This window comes from Harpia harpyja, chromosome 12, assembly GCF_026419915.1.
Source record: "Harpia harpyja isolate bHarHar1 chromosome 12, bHarHar1 primary haplotype, whole genome shotgun sequence".
In the NCBI taxonomy this organism is placed as follows: domain Eukaryota; kingdom Metazoa; phylum Chordata; class Aves; order Accipitriformes; family Accipitridae; genus Harpia; species Harpia harpyja.
Window position 1 is genome coordinate 6004165 of NC_068951.1, and position 22322 is coordinate 6026486.

General features: G+C 42.8%; 1 protein-coding gene across 5 annotated transcripts in view; it reads left to right on the forward strand.

The window, feature by feature from the left end:
• The window catches only part of FAM222B (family with sequence similarity 222 member B), a 37945-nt gene that overhangs the window by 10238 nt on the left and 5385 nt on the right, over positions 1 to 22322 (forward strand). The window contains exons 2-4 of one of the 5 annotated variants that reach the window (XM_052803220.1): positions 11125 to 12482; positions 13025 to 13260; positions 16819 to 16946. The exons of 1 other annotated variant lie outside the window; for it this stretch is intronic. In XM_052803220.1, the coding sequence (XP_052659180.1) occupies positions 16865 to 16946 (82 nt within the window). In that variant the 5' untranslated portion in view covers positions 11125 to 12482; positions 13025 to 13260; positions 16819 to 16864. Of the gene's footprint in view, positions 1 to 11124; positions 12483 to 12534; positions 13261 to 16818; positions 16947 to 22322 lie in introns of those variants that run through there. 3 more of the 5 variants (XM_052803221.1, XM_052803222.1, XM_052803219.1) reach the window with 3 other exon arrangements.

Below are 22322 nucleotides of genomic sequence, written 5' to 3' on the forward strand. Positions count from 1 at the left end.
TTGCTTTATTCTCTCTACTGGGAAGTCAGATAATTGCTTTATACTTTTTGATGGGAAGTGTTTGGGAAGGCTGTTACCTCCAAGATGCCGATGAGCAGTGCAGCGACTATTGCAACACTTGCGCTTCTCCTAGCTTTTCTGGAGCTCGACAGGCAGCGAGCAGGAGAAGGGAGGCATGGATGGATGGCACCTTCTCTTGGATTGAGTAGCAGCCATAAAGTTACTTGGTGTGTTAGACTCCATCATAAAAGTGAAGCTACCAGCTCTGATGTGCCTTGTATTTGGGTATATCTCATCTGCGGGAATATTCAGCCAGACTTTCCTTATGAAGTAGTATTATAGGGTATTAATTATTCATAGTCAGTTTAATTCTTCTTTCTTGCATATTTAATTGTAATAGCATGCTGTATGTCACAGTGATTTCCCAGAAGAACCGTACACCAAAGGAAAAGCATTCAGGTATATAGTCTTAAATATGTCCGTGCTAATCTTTGTTGTTTAATTTTGGAGCAGAATGGGATATTATCAGATGTTTCTTGCAGGGAAACAATTATGCAAAATCATGATTTCGCTTAATCTTTTCAGCTAAATTCTTCAAGCTGAAATAGCTGGTTTGATTTTTCACTGATGACATTTACGTTGTCTTGCTTTTTTTATGAGGAAAAAATGCTTAATGGGAGGGAGGACGTGACTTTTGTTTTCTTCTCTGAAGGGGGGAACCTCTATCAAAGACTTTGGAAGTGCCAATCGATTCCTTTCAGAAGATGAAGGAAGGGAATAAGATTTTTATTGAGGTTTTTTTTCAGTGATCAGAATAGCAATGCCAAATGCTTGTGTGATTTAAGGTTGGGGTTTTTTAACAACTAGGATGGGCTCTTAGTGCTTGACATGAGAAGATATCTGAGGCACAGAACTGCAAACGCATTCACAATTTGATTTGCATTATCCTCGTTCTAGAGCTGTTTCACGCTTGTAAGGCACTTGGTGAAACTGAACCCCTTGTGTTTGGAGAGCAGGATTGTTCTCAGAGATTTACCGTAGGAGTTTAAACTTCTGAAAAATCTGTTTACAATGTGTCTGAACCGGAGGATAGAGGACACAGTAGAGACTGTTATCTGTTTACTGCTCAGATAAGGAGGTGGAATAGATTGCTGGCCTGTTTCTGAACTCCGCTTAATGAATGGTTGCTAGGCAAATTGCATCTCAATCAGCTTAATCCTCAAGATGTCATTTACAGGTCTGCTCTTTGTGAGGGCCAGAACCGTGTGCTTTCAAACTGTACAGGCCAGAAATTGCTAGCAAAGCAGCTTAGAATAGCTTGTTCAAAAATTCAGCGTACATGTGTTGCTGAGCTGCCCAATTTAAAGTGCCTGTTGTCACAGGGCCATCGTCGCACGGCCATGCGCTAGATTAGATGTTCGGTGATAGACAGGAGGCAGCAGCATCATTAGCACCATTTCTGGATCAGCACAGCATACATCATAACGTTTTGGCACTGGATTAACATGAAAGAAAACGTTTCTAAATGGGGACTGCACTGCTGATATGATGAAAGGTATTTCTGTTTTGACTGAGTTTGCTCAGAGCCGGGTGTGATTTCGGGGTGTATAGGTGGGACATGATTAACTTTGGCAAACAATTGAAAGTGGGAGGTGGTGTTACCTGGCACGGGGCAGGGGGCTGGGGCTGGTCTTGGTGAGAGATCTCTAATTGGGAGAGGGCACGGCCTGGTCATATGAAGGCTTCAGCCTGCCTCTGAAACCGTGGACTTTCTCCCGCGGCATGAGGAGAGAGCCAATTACTTGCATATGTTGGTGTATGTGTTGCCTACATACGTTAGGCTCATGATTTAATCCAAAGGAAAGGTTTCCTAACATAGTTAAGCTTTAACAGTCTCTTTGTAAAGAAAGATAACAAGATACTTGTTTTTATTGGTTTCCCATGACAGTGATTAATCTTACTGCAGGGAGAGCATTGTTCTTTGCATGGCTACACCTTCCTTTCCTTTGAAATATATCCTGTGTGAGTGCTGTATGTCATGACACCGAACAGTGTAAATGCAAACTGGAAAAGACTGGACTTGTTGAATGCTAAAGATGTTTTAGAACCGTTTATGGTCACCGTGTGGTGATACAAAATGTCCTTCATGTGGCATGGTTATTAAAAGTGCAGGTGAAAGTGTAGCATGTGAACTTTGCAGTGCTTGCATAGTTTGGATGTGTGCAGCTTTTGTGCTATTCAAAAATACTGTTAGAATTTTAGGAAAAGATTGTATTAAAACATTGAGAGCCTCTCCAAATAAAGCATAAATAAAATATTCCACCTTAGTCACCAGCAAAGTGACGGTGGTGCTTGCATCTTTATGCTGTAGATGGGAAGAGGACTGTTGAACAGAAGACTTTGTGATCAGAGGGTGCTTTTCATGCAAATGAAGATTTTATTACATGCTGCTGAATCAGGGGCTTGTGTAGCGAGAACAGCACAGAAGTGATAAGATCACTTTGTCATAGCTTGAAATTTTGCCCAGCATGTCTTTCAGATTGCTGAAGCGGGCAAGAAACACTCTTTTTAAGGGCACAGCAGTAACTGATATAATATTTTGAGGACAGGACTTTTTCCTCATGGTGTGGTCTGTCTGCAGTGATCTGCCATGTGTCTACAGCCCTGATTTCAAAGCAGTGAGGAACTGAGTAGGTGACCCTGTGTAGCAGCAAAGTCATAAAAGCTCCCCTTCCTGATGGGATCCCAGTTCTCCTCTTGCCTGAATGGGTACAGAATTTCCTCTCTGCTGCAAGCTAGGAGCCGTTAGTGTTGGGTAGAGCAGAGTTGTCCATCCTCTTGGCTGGGATAGCCTGTGTTGCCTGTTCCAGAGTCGTGTGGGGGCCCTGCACATGCTGTGGAGCTGTGTGTTACTGCGGAGGGAACCCATCCAGGACTGGCTCTGTTGGTTTTCCTTTTATATTGACATTAGCTAATATCGTCTTCCCAATGTCCTTCTTTCATGGTTAGAACCAGTTTGGTTTAATGAGGACTGTTGTTGCCAACAAGCAAATGGATATGTGTAGTAGAATAGGCATCTAAATCTTGCCCTGCAGATGGGTAGTGTTCAGCATCCTGATGTGACCTTGGTAAAAGTTCTCTGGCGTGTTACTTTCCCTCTTTATTTGTCTCTCTTGCTGTGTGGCAGCTTTTCTTACAGCAAAGCGTCTGAGCTATTGGAAATCTGTCCTCTTCTCTTCTTCTCTCCAGAGACATTGTCAGCCTAACACCCAAGCTACTTAGATTGACGCCTGAATATTCTGCTTTTGCACAATCAGGAGGCATTCAATGAAGTAGCAAGGTGACAAGAAGTTTAAGATTTAGGACTGACATTTTTAGGCACTTTTCATTCCGTAATTTTGAATAGTCTTGGTGAGGAAGGTCAAAGGCTTCCTTCACATGGGATGCTCCCATATGTGTGTGTTGAGCATCCATCAAAGTGTATACCACAGGGGAGAAACATGCTTAACAGCCATCAGATTGCAGTGTGGAGCTGTTCATATTTCAAATTCTCACTGAAGAGTCTAGGAACAAAATCTAACCCTGCGTTTTCTTGGAGGGTTTCAGAGTGGCAGGACGGAACCTTTTTCATGTTTTTCTCATGCAGATTATGGTAAGGATTATTCAGTGTTTAAAATCTGGTTTATACTGGCTTCTGAATTTCATCTAAAATAAACATCTGTAGAGCTTTTTGATCTCCTGTGCAAGACTGTTGTCTGCCTCACTTGTTAAAATGACTTCTGCTTAATTTTTAGTGAAAGGCAAAGACCTAGATCATTTCAGCCCAGAGGCAATCGAAATGGTTCACCTTCTGCAGTTAGAAATTTCCACAAACACACAGCCTATCCGACAGATATTTAAAATCCTTTCTCTTAGGGAGCGTGGCAGCAGTAGGTATCTGTTTCTTGTGTGCTGCCCTTTGGGATCTGCAGGGCTGCTACCTGTAGTGTGATTTGTACTTCTGCAAAGCCTCGTTCTTCCAGTGCTGAGCACGTATCGGAGCGGATGCTCCATTCAAGTAGAGTTACAGTCTTGTCCCTTTGCAGCTTGCAGTACAAAGCCCTCCTCGAGAAGATTGCCACGGTTTGCCAGTATCCTGCAGTCAGATAGGTGGAACAGTGTCACATAGGGAGTAATCGGTTATTTATTCAAATAGCCATTACATCTGGAGTATGTTTTCTCTGATTTGACAGGAGCTCGCTTCTCTACTCTTCACTGGAGACTGAAAATGTGTGCCTGTGGTGAGAGTGCTGGGTACGTGCTTCCTCTGTCTTCTGGCTTTGAAATGGGTTCCTGTTGCTCTTTGACAGACCCTGAAGCAGCGATCTGTGGAAGCAGCATATTCATAGCAAGAGTGACTTTACCTCTTTGTTTTCTCTCTTTATTTATGTCTGTATGGAATCAGCTGGTCCCGCATTATGTGTGAAGTAGTTAATTTTTAGCCTGCATCTGTAGGATGTGATTTCTCCCCCTCCCCTCCAGTCGCTTTGATCAAATCAAATAAAAATGCAACGCTTTCATTTCTAGTTTTGTAGTTTCAAAGACAATCTCTTGACATGCTCTAGCAGTCTGGACCCGAGTCCTTTTTTTTCCTTAGTCCAAAGGCATACTGTCTTGCGCCTTTCTCTGTATCAGCAGTTGCTATCTGCATTGGCTTTTATCTGCATCAAAAGACAAATGGAAGAGAGCAAGACACTGCAGGAATGGGAAACAGACTTACATGTGCAATGGAAATATGTAATCCTTACGTTCAGTCTGCCACATAGAGTACAGACCAGTTTCTATATTGGAAATCTGTAGCCTGTACTCCTAGAAATGTGAGTTTAGATTTTAGGCTTTGAAGGTTGGTTAATCCCCCCAGCGGTTAATACCAACATAAAATTTTCTGTGATGTCAAGCCTTTCCTTCTAAATGCTATTTTTTTTTCATATGTCAACTATACAAAGCAATGCTCAATTTGAGAAATTAGCATTCAAACACTCTGTAAGCACTTTATTTTTGTCCGCTTTGTGAGCAGCTGAACACACGTCCAGGCTGAAATACGCTGAGCTACTGCTTCCTGGCGAGCGTGCCAGTGCTGCTTGGCATGAGAAGCAGTGAGAAGGCTCCCGGCCACGCAGACAGGGGAGAATTTGGAACTTTGTCTGGTGTCCTGAAAAGGCACTCCTGACCTCTGTCCTGGAAGAGCACATCTGCGTATCTCCTGCTTGACTGCATCCCGGGGGAGAGGATCCCAGCTAAGCCGTACTAAGTCATACCCAGTTTCTCAGCGAGTTGAGCACTCTGGTCACTGTCATCTGGATCAAAATCTGAACCGTGTCTGATGGCATTTGTAATGTCGTGGTACACATTACTCTTTCAGAGTAGTAGTGCTTAAAGTAAAGTGCATTCCTCTCTGCATTAAGCAGTCAGATTCAGCTGTTCAAAGCAAGTTGATAAATTGCTTTTCATTAAGTGTCTGAGCGCCAAGGGGTTCAGTATGTGTTCCAAGGAAAAAATACATTAATTACAGCTTCTGTAGAGCATTTATCAATCACATAGTTATAAACAGTGCTAATGCAGTTAATTGAAGGTAGAAAAATTTACCTTTTGAATTTGTTGACTGTAGCAATTCCGTGGTTGGAAAGACGAATTGTCTGGAAATTAAAATCAGGCGATACTTTGAGGATTGCCTGAGTAACTGTCTCGAGTATACGCTTGACCAGACCCTCGTGCAGTGTTCAGAGGGCGTGTGCTGCCTTTGAGTGCAAGATGCATCGTGGAGGTCAGGGCTGCCCATGGTTGTTACAGCCCAGGTTATCAGGAGCTCAGCATTTGTGCAAGTGGGTTTGTGCTGTGTTTGCCGTTGAGGTACGGTCGTATGGGCTGCGGTAGCAGTATTTGTTCTTTTCTCACCCACGCAGCCAGGTTGTGTTTACCATGCAAAAAGATGTCTCACTGACTGTAGTACAGTTACAACTGCCTCTGTGTCCTGTCCGTACAATTTATTTATTGCCGTGTGTGTACTGGGGTTTTTTTAAAGGAAAAAGGCAAGTGCAGAGGAGGAAGGATGCACAAAAGCAAACAAAAATCTCCTGCTCACCTGTAGTCAGTAAAACTTACCGTGAAAAAAGAAATCTTTTGTGAATGTAAACTTTGGATAAAGGCGATGTATTGGCAGCTGCTGAAGGAATCGGGTGACATCATGCTGAAGTTTTTTATCAGGCCTGCAGACAAAAATCTCTGGTGCTTGTGGCGTGCAGAGGTTTTGAAAACATCTTGTATGCTCGTGTTGCTTTCCCTGTGGCTCTTCTGAGCTGCCAGCCATGCAACTGGCCAGTTTTCATGCTTCTCAGGAAAACACTGAGAATAGCAGAGACATTTTGCAGTAGCTCACAATTAATGTATTTCTTGTCCTTTCTTCTATCGAGTTGTTATGAGATGGCCTTTGAGTTTCTTGGAAGACTGATAAGGACACTAGGTCTGTGTCAGGAGAAGCCAGCGGGGCACCAGCACCTCGTTCTGAAGGTTGATGGGAAAATGCCATCCCAGTGTCTGGCCCAGCTCTTTGGTATTCACCTGATGGCTTGTATTTTCTGCTGGTGAGTGTTTTGTACTTGTGTTGCAGCTTGTTTCAGGTTCGTGGAATGCTTTTCATCTTTACAGTAGGCTGCACAATATCTCCAGCTACAGAAGAAGGTCTTATCTTGCCCTTACAAATGGTAAAATGTGTATCTAAGAGCTGGTGCGTTCATGGTCCAGCGGGAAGCTCTGGCACTGTGCGCAGTTACACAGAGAACTCCAGTTTTGCATCTTGAGTAAAAATCTGCCATATATTTCTCCGCTTGCTTTGTAAATGGGCTGTTAAAATTTCGCCATGGGTGGGACCTTAATTCAGTATCCAGAGAGCGAAATACCAAACCAAACAACTGTCAGTGTAATTGTACAGGTCAAAATGGTACGCATGCATAACCAATGCAAACTGAAATCCAGCTCCCCGTGAGCCTGCCCACCTGTGTTCATATATCACAGGCACACCTGGTCCACAAGTGAGTCACTTTTTATTTTTTTTCTTAATATGTGAGTTGAGTTTTTTGTTCTGCATGAAGTCTAATTCATTCTGCCTCATCTTATTTGCAAATAAGTTCTCATTTTCAAGTGAATATTTTTGAAACGGGACTCAAAACGTATTTTTCAATATCTAACAAATGTCTGGTTTGTTGTTTGTGTTGCATAGAGGTAAAATTTGTTCAAAGTTAGCTGTGAAAAGATGTTTTTTTGATATAATCAGCTTGTAATAAACAGGGGAAGATAGCTACTTTCCTACTTGGGGAACTGTCATAATCTGTAACTTCTAACGATATTTTAGAAGGAAAAACTGTCATCCTTCTGTCATGTGCAGCCACAAGGATTTCTGTAAGTCATGATTAAGACTTTAATTCTGGGCTTTTACAGAGTAAGTGTGGAATGAGAGAAGATAATGATAATGGTGATCTGTGCAAAGCAGCCACTGGAGAGGGAGCTATTTCATGTTTCCTTTCCCCTTCACCTAGGCAGCTGTTTGCTGTACTTACAAAAAGCTTCCTTTTCAGATCTGGGAAGGCAAGAAAGTTGAGAGGGAGGAATTCTGGCGGAGAGTGGCTTGAGGAAGCTCACAGCTCTTGCATGTTGTGGTAAAGTAAACCCCAGAATTACAACCTTATGCTTCTCCCAGACATTGAACACGTAGGAAAGCTTCACATAATACTGACGCAGTGCACATTCTTGCTCATGATGTTGAGGTTATAACTGCAGACTCTCCGCTATGGCAAAGGGGTCAATGTGTATTTTGGTTTCTTATCACTTGAAGGCAGAAGGAAGTTGCATACGAGGACGGAGAATGTCTGTTGGTGGCAATCTGTGGTGCCTCCATTGGGGTATGTGTTAGCAGCATCCTGTAATTTGGTAGTCATTGGGCTGTTCTGGGTTTGCTTTGGATAGAAGTCATCTCAGCTAACCTTAATACTGTCATGTTCACATGAAAACATGCACACTCCTATCTGTAAGCCTGTCCCGTATTTTACAGCAGCTGCTGTGATATTATAGATGCTGCTTGAGCATGTAAGAAGGTCGGTTTCGTTTGCCCTGAGGATAATGGATGCTTTGGAGGAAGGAATGTTTGTTTGTGCCTCTCAGTATCTTGTTGAAGAAAATGGTATCTTCTGCGAATGTTACAGTGATGGGTAGGGAGTCTGTTTTGCATTTTCAAAATGCAAATGTAAGCCTAATGTCCTGGGAAAGTTATGATTTTGATGACAATGCTGTATTTACCTGGCTTTTGCTCTTAACTGCTGCAGTTCAACTGTAGCATCCTTTGCTCCCTCTCCTAAATGACGGTGCAGATTTATGCACTGTGAAATGTAACTAAGATACATCCCAGACTGTTTCTTCATTCCTGTTTCCCACTAGTATGGCATTAAAAACTTGGAATTGGAGGTTACCATATAAAAGAAGAAAGAAAATTAATTAAAGGTCAGAGTGCTTTAGTGTAGTGAAAACTCAAGAGGAGACAAAGTTATTCAAATCGCTTTTGACTTCAGGCAGGTCGATTTTCCTATTTCTTGCATATGTTCCCATGGTAAAAGTAGTATCTCATCTGTCTCATAACTGACCACTAGCATATGTGTTTCAAGCACAGCCAGAAATACTTCTTTGAAGCTTTGGCCAGGCCCTACAATCGTCCCAACTTGTCTTTTCTACATCTTTCCTTCACCTTAGAAGCAGCCTGCAACACCTGGCAAGACCTACTTATGTCTGTGTTGTCTGTCAGCTCCTGCCACATTGCAGAATACAGAGTTAAATCTAAAAATAGACTTAAAAAGAGGTGAGGGCTTTGAGCAAAGTAAAATAAGCCACTGATTTGGGTCATGAAAGGGAATTGATGTCACTGGTTCTCCATTGCAGCTTTCTTGAGTTAAGAAGTTCTGTTCTGAGCTGCGAAAATGTGGAGGAGCAGTGGTGAGCAAATGGTACTCAGGAGAGGGAAGGGTGATCTGCTTCCACTTCTCCCCAGGAGACTGCCCGGACCATGAGCCTGTAAGCCTGACTTGAGAAGTCAAGGTGGTATTGAATGCTCTGCAGTTTCATTTATCTTCACAGTCTTTTTCAGTTGTAGAAAACTGTCACCCACTGCTGTCCTTTTAATAAGGAGCAACCATGGCATCGGGTGATTAAATGCTTCATCCAAAATTACAATTACATCAGGAACCTGTGATGAGCCAGATACTTCCCTCGATCTCTTCTGTCATAGGCTAGCCCATAATCAGAACACCAGTCTTCTAACATAAATCTGGTCAAAAAAAACCTTAAGCCACTGTAAAAAGAATTGTGTGCAATTTTTGTCGGTTTCAGAGTGGTTATGTGGCTTCAGTAATGTTTGTTAAGTGCTTTGATACGCTTTGGTGAAGGGCAGAGTGTTAATAATTAAAATTGGAAGGAAGTTCTAAAGTAGCATGGAGGATGACGACTGCTTTCTGGTCTGTTAGTTAACAAAAATGCAAAATATAAACGGACGAATCAGCAGGAATTTAGTTTAACGCTCCCTTCCCCCAGCCACCTGCATGGGCTGAGCACAAAAAGCAGCTAATTGTCTGCTCCGCTGCAGAGTTGAAAGAAGCTGGTCCTAGAACAGGAAAGGCTATTGAACTGCATGAAGGTGGTAAATTATCAGCACTGAAAACCTTTTCAGTTGGTATCTTTACGTGCTCAAAAAGTACATTATTTGTACTGGTATTTACAGCGTTTGAGGGCTGATGAAACCAGCATCTCGTGACATGAATCTTACGTTTCAGTCCATGTAATTAAGAGGTCAGTAAAACTGAAACTTGTTTTTGAAACTCTACGCCTTCGCCGTGTTTGGGTATTGTCGAAGGGTGTGTTTGGTGAGGACGGGCCCTCCTAATGGCTTTATCTTGGCCCAGCTAACGAGCTGTTTGCAGAATTGCTCTGTGATTTGCAGTGGGCAGACTGTAAAAGCAGCCTCCTGTTTGTCCATTTTACTGCTAGGAGTTTCATTTGCAAAGTGCAGGCAGGAGCGGGCTTCTTGCCAGCAACAGCTTCATTCAGATTAGGGCTTTAGTTCAATTATGTCCAATTAACTTTTATTGCAGATAGCAGTGATAATTACTTGCAAGTCAATTTTTTGGCTGTGGTTATCCCAAGGCTAAAGTCTGAGCTTGATGGATTTTAATAACTGAAGTGACGTATAGCTTTTCCTCTTTTTTTTCTTCTTTAGGCCTCAATTAGATGAAAGGTCAGAAGCTATGTAAAAATCCATCTTACAATTAAAGCCAACTGTTCTAGTCTTCAGCAGATGCGTAGTACTGTGTTTTAAAATAATCTCTTGGGACCGACCTAAAAAAAGGCTTTTTAAACTCTAAGATCATAACCTTGAGCTCGCTGCTACTTTATCCGAAGAGTGAATTTGATGGAGCTGATGTCACATGTGGCAGTACCTGCCCGCCTGGAGCCGAGAGCCGCCGCCTTGGCTTTTTTTAACTGCACTACATCCTGTTCAAAATTGCTCACCTAGAAGCCTTTAGTGGTAGCCCTTGGGCATGAGGAGCGTGATGTGAACAATATTCCATTTAAGTGCTGTTACCCCAAAGCTTCTTCATTTTCTTCCTTGCTGAGCATTGCCATCTCAGCTCAGGGAGAGGAGCAGAGCTGTGCTGCAGCAGGTACCTCCCCTCTCCCAAAGCACCTCATGTACATTTGAATTCTCTCTGCCTTCCCCTCCAAACTGTTTAATTTTGTTGCCTGAGTAACATTATAAATGGAGGTCAGCCTAAAAGGTGAAATGGTTCACAAGCAAAATCATAGTTAATTAAACTGCAAGAAGCAAAAATTGATTTTGATTGAAACTGTTGGAGGGCTCTACAAAAGGTCCACCTGAATGCAGAAAGCCAAAAGGTCCTGTGCTGGCAGATGCTGACAGTGCACTCCCCTTGTTACAAAAGGCGACTTTCTATTGTTCAGTCTTCCTATTTATTTATCCCCAAGTACACTCGATGCTATTGTGATTTATTGCCATTTCAAAAGACTACCTCTCTGCGCATTATTTTGCAGTTTTCCATTTATAAAACATTAAGAGGATGTGATACTGGCCGGCAATGAATACAGTGCTAGTTTGGTAATTTTGTTCCAGGAAATGGTAAGATTTATCTCTGGCTCTTCAGCAGTCCTGGGAAAGGGCCATTCTGGTAAGTGCCCAAGAATAAAGGGGAGTTTTAGGGCTGGAGAAAGGCAGGAAGCCTGCAGGATCAGTCTAGACACTGTCAGGCGCTGCATGGCTGACTGGAAGGAATCATATTGAACACTGAGGTTGGCGGGGGGTTCAGCGTCTGCAGTTGACATGAACAAATTTTTGAAACCCCTAGATTTTAGGTTACTTTGGGAGAGGGAAAAGGAATGAGTGTCATTTGGTCTCGAGCAGCTTGCTGGGGGGTAAATGAGACACTGAGTTTCCCTTGGAGCATGAAAATTGGCCCAGATTCAACTACATTTCCTGGCAAGCTCTTACAGACATTTGTACCAAAGAAACTTCACAACCCGAGTTAGTTTTTGTTTTTGTTTGCAGCATTTATATATGCTGAACTTGGAATATGCCGCGTGTGCTTGGGGGTTGCCGTAAATCCCACCAGCGGTTATGGAACTTCACAGGACTACCTTGTGAATAACGAGGAGAAGCGAAGCGTATCAGTGCTTAACAACCCTCACACGGCTTACGGGACCCCAGGGTGCTGGAAACTTGGAATAGTTTGGAGCTTTTCTTTTGTATGTGGGTGGATGCTCCTGCTTCCTCCTGGCCCCAGGCTTTGTGAACAAGCCCACAGTTAATCATGGAATTTCAGACATGCGTGTTTACTTTCAGGAACCTAACTTTAGACTTCACCAGCTTGCTTTCGTCTAAACCAGCTCAGTTTCCCATATTTCACTGGCCAGGGATGGTTTGTGGGGAGTGTTTCCTTTGTGTGCTTACCCTGTAAGGCCTCTTGGGAGCTTCAGAGACTGGCGTATTTAAAAACTTGGCAATAACTCTGCATATGTGGTCTGTTTATATAATGATAAAGCTGTGTTAGAGTATTAGAGATTTCCTAGTAGTACCAAGTTGCTTTACACCTAGGTTTTACTCTAGCTTGTAAAAGTACTCCCTGGCCTGAGGAGCACTGGGTCTGGCAGAGGCAATACTTAAACTTTGAATATCAGCCAGAAAATAATATATCTTTTTTTTGTCCAGAAAGGCAATATCATGGTAAGTTTTACTGGAACTGATTCTTAGCTCTACAGGGAGGGTGTCCCTGGGCAGTGGGAGGAGGTGAGTTCTTCCGTCCTACCCCGTGAGCCTTGGTGGTGACAGGACTTACTCTGAAAATCAGTGCAGGGGACACTGTGCTGCCTGGACCAAAAAACACCCTGATGTGCAGGTAAGGCTGAACATAACAGTCCTTGTGGGGATGTGACAACTACCCCCAAATCCCAAGCACTGCAAATTTCTCTTAAGCTTAACATGCTTTGACTTAATTATTAATAACTCTTAGGAGAAAAAAAAAAAATCTGTTCATGTGTCTAAACCTGCTGTTTCATAGACTGTCCTGCAGTAAGTGTGCTGTTAAGATTATATCCTGCAGCCAGATTAGATTAAAATCAGTTCAAAGAGGGGTATTTATTTATTTATTCATTCCAATCTAAAGATTGTTTTCCTCTAGGAATGTACTTTATCTTTTTATATATATTTTGAAGACAAAGCTCGTTACGCTGTGTTTGGCAGTATACAGAATCAGTTTAAAATACAATTTAAAAACTTCAAGGGTTTTACAGCTGCCCTCTATTGCCAGGTGCCAAAGCCTACTTGTCAGCTTGCTCTGCAGTTTGTAGCTGACTGGTTTAGATGACAGCGTTACTGAGCCTGGTACAGCGCAAAAACCCCTTGGTTCTTGATTCACTGTGTCCACTCTGGTTCCCCCAGTAACACACTGCTGTCTTTGGAGGGGCTGGGGCAGCAGCCCTGCGGGGACCTTTGCAGGTGCTGGTGCCCACACAAGTTGCTGCCATGAAGCCAAGTCTGCTAGTGAGAAGTCTTGACGTGCCAAGTTCAGTTTACCTCCTGCTCTGGACTAATTAGAAGCAATAAAGCTGAGCGCAGGAGGGGATGATGGGCCCAGCTGCCTTTGTGTCAAGACCCTGCGCTGCCAACCTGAGACCGTGGGTAACAACAGTTTGAGACAGCCGTTAGTGCTCACCTCAATCCCAAATACAGTCCGTGAGGGGGGTTTCACTTTATTTTAGCTGGGTGGTATGTTGGAGTTGTCTGCGCTAGCTCGGGCTGAAGAAGAGTCAGGTCAGAAAGTAGTAGTCAGGTGCTGAGTATCTCAAAGGGAGTAAATGTTAATTAATTTCTAACAAAAAAAAGGACGGGCTTTTTTGTAAAGATATTTCAGATGCTTTTGTTTTCAAATACTGAGATCTGGGTTTTGAAAAACTATATTAATTTCATAGAGAACAAAAACTGGAGCAGGATTTTTAATTATAATACAGAATTCAGTGATGGAGTTATGGTCAGCACTTCTATATAAGTCTGAATTTCTTTTTTTAATGCTCAGCAGTGACCTAGATGGCATCAATTTGGTTATTGCAAATCAAGCTAAAAGAACGATTTTATGCTTCTACTTAAAAAAATCATTTGAAGTCCAGTATTTCCTTTAAAATGATTATTGCCACCCCAGTCTTTTATGAACCTTTGGCATTGCCTAAAATGATTATCTGCCTGCGGGAAAAACTTGCCTTTATAGCCCTCTCTGAAACGTTACTCTCTGTATTGGAGCTAAAGCTTCTGTAAATACATGTTCTGACCTTCAAGGAAATACTGCTGTCTTACTGCAGAAGCCTGGCTGTTCCGAGTTGAATGCTGTGACCACTCTTAATCACTTGTTCTCTCTCCTAATGTGCCATTATCCTGTTTATTGCTGTGTGCATGGCGCTGAGCCTCTCTATGGCACTTCAGCCAAGAGGCTTACTCAAAGAGTCACAGTGTTCAGGCTATAATGAGCGTTAATGCCGGAGCAGGTGAGCAAACCCTCTGCATATCTTGCTGTCAGAAATGCTACTTGTTCAAAGAGCATGTTGAGTGCAGTGCTGCGCTGCAGAGCGCTTTTCTCTCTCGGGGCTGCGCACAAACTTGCCATCGGTTAAGGTCCTTTGGCCATGCAGGGTTGGGAAGTAATGCTGGGCTGGCATCAGATGTTACTGGAGTAAAAGGTAGATGCTTAGGTGAATATGGGACTGGTGTGATCTGATGGTTTTCTGACTGTGGTGAAGGCTCTTAATTTTGTTTGCCTGCTTTTCACTGTGAAATAGGTCTTGTTTTTGCCAGTCTTCTGAAGTTGATGAAATGAGGAAAAAAGGAAAACACAATTTTTATTTTTTCTTGCTGACTGTGAGTGTTTCTGTTGCTTACTCAGGTAAAGCTCTGGCAACTCACAGTGGTTTTGTCTTCTGATTAAAAGGAGCTGGATTCTTGTTTTGTCTTTTTGGTCTTGCTGGGCATAATTGGGGGCAAGAAACTGCTGCCCACAGGCTCTCTGCAAAGTTTCACTGAACATTGCATACTTATAGCAATGAATGAATCTCATCTATAAAGGTCGAGCAACTTTTCAGTTCCTAAAGCAATTCCTTTTAAGTTGTGGGTGTGAGAGGTTTTCAGTCATCATTTCTGAACACCTTCTGAAAGACTCCAAGAACTCCACCTCCTACAGAGGGTGGGAAGAAAATCCGGGTTTAGATTTATTTTACAGCGTTTTACAAGTACATATCTTGGACTTCTGGTAGTGCAGATCGTTACTGTCTCCTAGGGATGAAATGGAGAATGATGTAAACTTGTTCTGTTGGTGGTTGTGCTGTAGGCCCTGCAGCTTGGTGAGGTTGTGTGTTTGTTTCTCACGGCACTGAGTCACTGTTACTCTGAGTGGGCAGGGTGAATGGGCAATAGCATGGAGTTGTCAAGCTGACATTCAGTGCCCAAAACTATTTTTAATTGTTAGTCACAGTGCCACCCAACGGGCTCGGTCAGCAACGCTCGGTCAGCTTTTGAGAGCACTCGCACAGAGAAGATGCAGAATTTTTTGTAAATTAATATTTGTATGAGGTTTCTTGGCCGCTGGTTTAATCAGCTTTTGCATGTTGAACTGAGGAGGTGCATATAAACATGGAGCTAATGAATTCTACACAGAGAGTAATTGCTGTGCTATGGGAAAGCTTTAAATCCACGCTGTTTGCTGTATTGGTGCAAGTACTCCTTGGGCGGTCTGATTGTGATGGTGGCGTGAGGTTAGGTTTCAAATTAAAGTCTTTAAAACGTTCCTGCAGAGAAATCGGCTTTCAGAGCTTTCTGGAGCATGAAGGCAGTGGTGCTATCCAGGATGCAGCGCTGACGTTGCCGCGTCGGGTGTCATCCAAAGGTTTCATTCACATCACTTACGCAGTCCTCAGCAGTACGGCTCTTTCAGAAGTGGCCTCTGCGGGGTTTCTGCAGCCATGGCTTCTCGTGTCGGTCTCGAGCTTTCCGCTTCGCCTCTTTTGATCTTTGAATGCCTCCCCAGTTGCTTTAATTGGGGTTTGTGAAACAATGACCGAAATTAAATCAGCCTATAACGTTTGAAGCCTTCAACTCTTTCCATGTTTTGGGGGTCATATAACAATCCCCAAGGCCTTTCTAGCTGCTCCTTGGGTGTTTTGGCAAAAGCACTCCCTGTATAGCAGTACCGATGCTTTCGGAGATCTGGGCAAGGAGGAGAAGTCAACTGATTTCTCCAGCTTGGGTCAGCCAGCCCGTTTCCCAGAGCTTTCTAAAGTGCTCGTGGCTGGCTGTGGCTTGCCCCAGTAGCTGCAGCGGGGGGTATTTGAGCAGGGGATTGGGCCAGGTGGTCTCTAGAGACCTTGTTCCAACTTAAATTTCTCTCCATAATTCTAGTAACGTTGGGAGACTTTGAGTCTGAGTTAGCTTTGTTGCTGGGAATCGCCGCTTTGTATGCCAGTGATGGGATTTGAGGGTAGCTGTGCAGTGTTTATATATAAAGAGCTTTCGTGCTCAGTGCATTCATTTCGAGGTTTGATTTCCTAAATGCTGAACCTTTGCAGTAGAGGATGGTGGCACCTCTGCAGCTCCTTTGTGCAGAAGGCACGTCTTGCCGTTTGTCTAACCCAGAGCCGTGCAGGTCAGCGAGTCTCCTATGAAATGAAGGAAGTTGTAGCCATTCATCTTTCAGCCTAATGGACCACAGAAATTACAAGCTGTAGCATGCAGCTTAATCTTGCCACAAGGCAGAGTGCTGCATACTTTGCCTTCAATTTATGCATGCCGTGCCTTTTTATTAAATGTAAAAGAGCAGTTGACAGGATTTCTCCAGAGGACTTGCTTTGGCTATACCTGGTAGATAGCCAGCGCATTTCAATATATAGTAAAATGAATGATGGTGGTTTCTTTACCATTCATAACAACCACCTTTGAAATTTGAGGGTAGAGTTATGGATTATCCTCTGTGTGTCAAGCAGCAGAGGAGAGCGAGATGGCTATTTTGGTTTTAACCCTGCAGACGACACACTTCTTGAAGTATTTCCGTTGCCGTTCTGAGATGCAGTAAGGGCCGGAGCAGCGGTTGCGCATCTGTGCTTGGTCAGGCCTTCACCAAGGGATGGCTCTTTGCCGCTTTCTTTTCTCTGTTCCTCCTTGTATTATAACTTTGAATTGTCTCTCTGTTGTTGCAGTGTGCAGAGGAGTGAATGCCCCATGTTGTGTTAGTGCCTGTCTGCCATGCTGGCCTGTCTGCCAGGACCAGGTGACCTCTCCTTTCAGCTTCTTTCTTACACGCAGATGAACACTGGACTTCAGAAATGTGAGTGACGTTTTGTCTGCAGGATGTGGTTAACTGTTAAATCTGGCTCTGGTACAGCTGTGACATAAACGTTTAGGATACAGTGGAAAAACTATTTAATGTTAGTCTTTCTTTTGTTATGCCTTCAAGGCATCCATCAATAATGGCTCTGAGAAATCGCTGTGGAGGTTCATGTGTGTGCAGCAAGCTCTCCCCGCTTCCTGGCTTTACAAAGGTTAATTTTAACCACAGCAAGATGAAATGCAAGTGAGGTTTCTGTGAGATTCGTGCCTCTTTGCTGAAAACATTTTGTGCTAAAAGTGTGCCAGCTGACTTGCTTCTTAACACAACTTTTTCCTGACTCCTTTCACTTCCATTTGTTTAATTACTCCTAGACACCAATAGAAGTTGGATCAGGCTAATGCAAACCTTTTGAGGTCAGCAGCTCTGTTGTTCTACATACCTGGGGCATATACTGCAAATACTAGTGTTCTAGCCCAAATTACTAAAGTTCAAAGTTTCCATCTTCCTTCTGATGTCTCTTTGGTGCCTCTGAAAGTATGTCTGCAGAGTACTCTGGTAATTCTTTTTTGATAACTTCAGTCATTTTTTCGATAGTTGTGTTAGTATTTTTAAGAACAACTTATGCTTGGGAATGTAAGTTTACTGGCTACAGATTTTTTTAAATCTTACTCTGTCTCTCCTCTTTATCACTGAAGTTGCACATTGATTGTTCAGCTGAAATTTCAGAAATACCAAGGTTTCTATGTAAGATCTGTGTACTTGGTTCTTAGGGCTGTGACCTGTCTCTTGTATTTGAAAGGTGCATTGGGAGATCTCCGTACCCTCAGTTTGCTGATGGACTCCTTGCTCTTTAAAACGAAGTAATTTACAGTCCAGTTGTAGCTAACTTGTTAATACATTAAGGCTTGTGATGCTACTGAAAATAGGTAAGAGAATTTTGCAATTAAGGGTGACATGCTCAAAGTCCTGGTCCTGCCAGAAGTGGATGACACTGTTCACGTACACACATGTGCTCCCCCACAGCACTTGCATAGCATTTATGCTAACTCCACAGGCTTGGTAATTGTAATGACACTTTCGACAATAGTAGAAATCTTTTCTCACAAAAGGACTTCCTTAGATGGCATGAAACCAGGCATTCCTCTCCTTTCTCTTTTCCATTTCCAGTTCAAGCTTTGCTGACCAAAACATGCTTATTCAAAAGATAGGTTGTTGTGGTGAGAACGTGCCTGAGTCCTTGCATTATGTGAAGTTTCTTTGGTGGATTGAAAAGCTTAGTTCTGAAAGCAAATTGTTGAGGTTCATGTGAGGGTAGCTGTGCATAAATCAGGTATTTGCTAATAACACATTTACGAGGCAACATGCTGGTATGTGGGCAGTTTCTTAACCTGATAGTACCTGATGCTGTTTCTGAGAACTGCTTATCCCTGTGCTGAAAAGAATTGCTGTATCCTGCTTACTGAAGAGCTCCGGGTACTGTGTTTAAAAGAATTTAGGACATAAAGTAGCTGGCAGGCACTGGCTGGCAGTGGTAGTGCTCAGCTGTTCCATTTTGTTTTGATTTATATGGAAAATGAAACTGCTCGTACAGACCTTGCTCACCCCTGCTGCAGATGTGTGTAAGATTAATTGGTGCATTTCTCTCCATACTGTATATGCACAAGTAGTCTAGCCCCTGGCCAAAGGAAAGCTGAGTTAATGAGCATTTTTAATGAACGGTGACTTGTGACTTTTGATGGGGGGTTGGAAGCAGTCTTTAATAATAGTGCTCTTGCTTTTATAAAAGGCACAGAACTCCACATGACAGCCTTTATTCAGACTTAGAGTGTTTGTATTAGTAATTTTTTAAGTGTAGTTTTCTGGATCAGGCTTTTTATTAATGCTTAAAAATCCACATTAGCTCAATTATCTTTTTTTTTTAATTATTATTTCACTTTCAAATATGAGGCTTTTTTCTTAAAGGTGGTCTGTGCAAGTAGGAGTTTTGTGGATTAATATGCATATATTTTTTCCTTTAGAAACTAATCATTACAGGACTTCCAATTTCAGTATTTTTCTTTGAATTCCAGCCTGCATCACAGGAAAGGCTAATCCTGAAATTCATCCCTATCCACGCAGGGGATTTCTCACTGACTCCGTATTGATATTCTCTCCTTACTCCCAGTAATTCCAGTATAAACCTGACCAGTCAGTCGGGATACTGGAGGGAAGACTGTTGAGGCAGTGTCCGTAGCCGCTGTCAGACATAGCAGCAGTGCTGCAAGGCCTGGGAGAAAAAGGGTGATTTTTCATGACAGTGGTGCAAAGTCAAGCTGAAAGGTGCTTCTTGGAGAGCTTTTGTTGGGGGGCAGGGGGAACAAAAGAGCAAAGAGCAGGTTGGGACTGAATATGGGGTCATCAGCTAAATTGAGTCCTTTCTAGGGGTGAGGGCTCTTTCTGTAAAGCCTGTAGAGAAACTGCTGCAATTGAGATTTTTATGCAGAAGATGGGCACAGCTGTTTTTCGCCTGTCCCAACACAGATGCTCTCATTAGGGTAGGAATCCTGAAGGCCTGTTTTTATTTTGTTTAATGTTAATGAAGATTTAACCGTAGGCAGTTTTAAAAGCAGTGGGTTTTAAAGCCTTAACGTGAAATGCACTTAAAAGATGTTACATTAGTGCTGAGGTGAGGCAGAGAAATATATCTCATTTCATGATAAAAATAGCTCCAGCGGTGAGACGCGCACAGGAATGTGACCAGATGAATTGGTTGCCACGGGATTAGCAGGAGTGTGAACTTGCAGCTCACCAATTTATTGGGGTAATTGCTCATATGCACAGCTTTACCTTACAGTAAATATGAAATAATTACTTTTCAACAAAAGTATTCAGCCTGGCATTTACCATTAGGTAGCTTTGTGGAGCTCATCCCATTGTTTTCTTAATGTAGCTTGTTCATCTGCCTCATCATTTTATGGCCTGATCCAGAATTCTTGCAGTTGCACACAAATGATGAGTGTATTCCAATACCGGCATTTTCTTTCGGTCTACTCTAGCTGCTTTTCCATTCACTTAGTTACCAGACCTAATTGTTCTTTACTGGTTTGTAGGATATTTGTATGGGATATTCAGACTCTTGCTTGCCCCGTAATGCCCTTCTCCTTTGTCCTAATTTTTTGGTGCCTTAATTATTACAGTCATCGAATCTTGCCTATGGAACTACTAGCAAAGTGCATTTTAAGCAGCACGTTGGGACGCTCAGAAATATATCACCTTCAGGCCTAAGTAGAATGGCTGAGTTAGTCCATAGTAAAAGGAGCGTAATCTTAGTTGTACACAAAACAGGTGCTGTTTGAAATGGTGGTTCATTTCAGAAGATCCTGTCCAAGGGATTTAAAAGATGGTTTACCATTTGGTAGGATGACAAACTTGATGTTGTTGGTGCATCATTTAAGTTTAACTGAGGGGTTATTTTCTCTCGTCAGAGGAAGGAGTTCTTCCAGATTCGGGATTACAGAGGTATTGTAACTGATAGCTGCAGCCTGTTCAAACATTGGTGTTTTAGCTGCTTTCTAAAAGCTTCCATTGCAGTTCCTGTATAACAGAAAAATAGATGCTTAGGTAAAAGAATATTTAGTGTATCTGTTCAGTGTTTATATTTACCACCTAATTTGCTGATATACTTATAGAAATGGAAACCAGCTTGGGAAATTTTGAAGGTAATGGTGTCTTAAAGTATCTACTTAATTTTCCATCTGAAAGTAAAAGCTTTATGTGACAATGGCTGTAAGCGTAACATAAACGGTAATACAGACAGCTGTGGGTTCCTTTGTCCATTGTTGATGGTTCTTCTCTGATTCATGGTGAGTTGCAAGGGTCATCTCTTGAGGAAGAAACAGAATTTAATGAGTGTGGGCAATGCTAAAAATAAAGGTTGGGATTTCATGAAGGCCTTGGCTGTTGAGGCAAGGTAGCACTGGCAAATGCCATTTGGAGGCTCTTCTTTCCATTAGGAGCATAGCAGCTCACTCAGAAGGACAGATACAAACCACCTGCCTGCTGCAGCAGGTACAGGGATGTGAACAGAGGATGTTCGGGTTAATATCAAATGAGCGTTTCCTTTGATTAAGAGAAAGGGTGGTACGTGTCAGTGTTTGGACAGCACAGGGAGTAAGAGTAGAAGCAGTGCCGTGGTACATGCTGTGCTAGAGATGCAAGACAACCTGCTTGCAAAGCTGCGTATTTCACAAAAGATATTTTTAATATTTCTATAATTATCCTTTCTTTTGGTATCCATCCTATTTTCCATTTTCTGACCCTTACTTTCTGAAAGTGAGCGCTCTTAGAGCAGTGCTGTCCCTCACCTGTAAAGACTGGAAGCTGCAGGTTGCAAAGAGAGAGGGAAGGCTGGTACTCATGTATTCAGGAGTCTTTTGGAGGCAATTTGCTTAGAAGAAGCAGAGGTGGATTTTCAAGAGGAAGGGCTGTTTGCCTGGGAGTATCAAGCTCTTTGGAGCATTAGATTTCCTTGGGTCAGAGGACCAGATGTGGGGCTGGGGTGCTCTTGGGCTCTGGAGGAGCTGGCTGCCGCATTTCCCGGTCTTTCAGCACAGCAGCAGATGGCATGGGGATGCTGAAAATTTCATTGAAAAGGATAGGCATTTTTTTCCAGTAAACTGGTTGCAAGGTGGGGGGGGGGGGGAATTAAGCAAAAGCAAAATCGGATTGCCAAAGCTGCAAGCCATTATTTGAAGATTATAAAATCACTTCTAAAGCAGTAGTCCCATAGGAGTTAAGCAGCAGAGCTGTGATAGGGGAATGGCCCAACTCTCTGCTTGGAATATGATTGTAGTGAGAGAGGCACAAACATTTCCCTAGATTTCTGAAGTTCTTTCCAGAAGCAGTTTGAGCTTGTGGGCAGGGTAGGTATCTGGTGAATTGGAGTAAGTGAAACCACACTCCTGTTTCCAGAAGTCTTTTGTCTGTGTCTGGGGAGTAACATGTTTTTAATCTTGTGAGGTAATCACGTAATTTTCCTGTGTGATACAAGGATGCTGTCCTTAGCAAGGTGCCACACTGAAAATTCAGCTGAAGAAATAATTGCAAGCAGTAAAATAATGCACATGTAGCCTCCTTCCATTTGCTGAACTTGGACTGACAAGGGCTTCCTAATGGACAAAAAGACACTCAAAGTGCTTTCAGATGTCAGCATCTAGAAAAGAACTCAGATGTAAACAGAGGCTTGAGCTGAAGTGCTTTGTATGTGTATTGGGTTTGCGTGGCAAGGTTGGGGGGGGGGGGGTTGCTACAGGGCTGGCTTCTGTGGGAAGCTGCTAGAAGCTTCCTCTGTGTCCGATAGAGCCAATGCTGGCCGGTTCCAAGATGGACCCACTG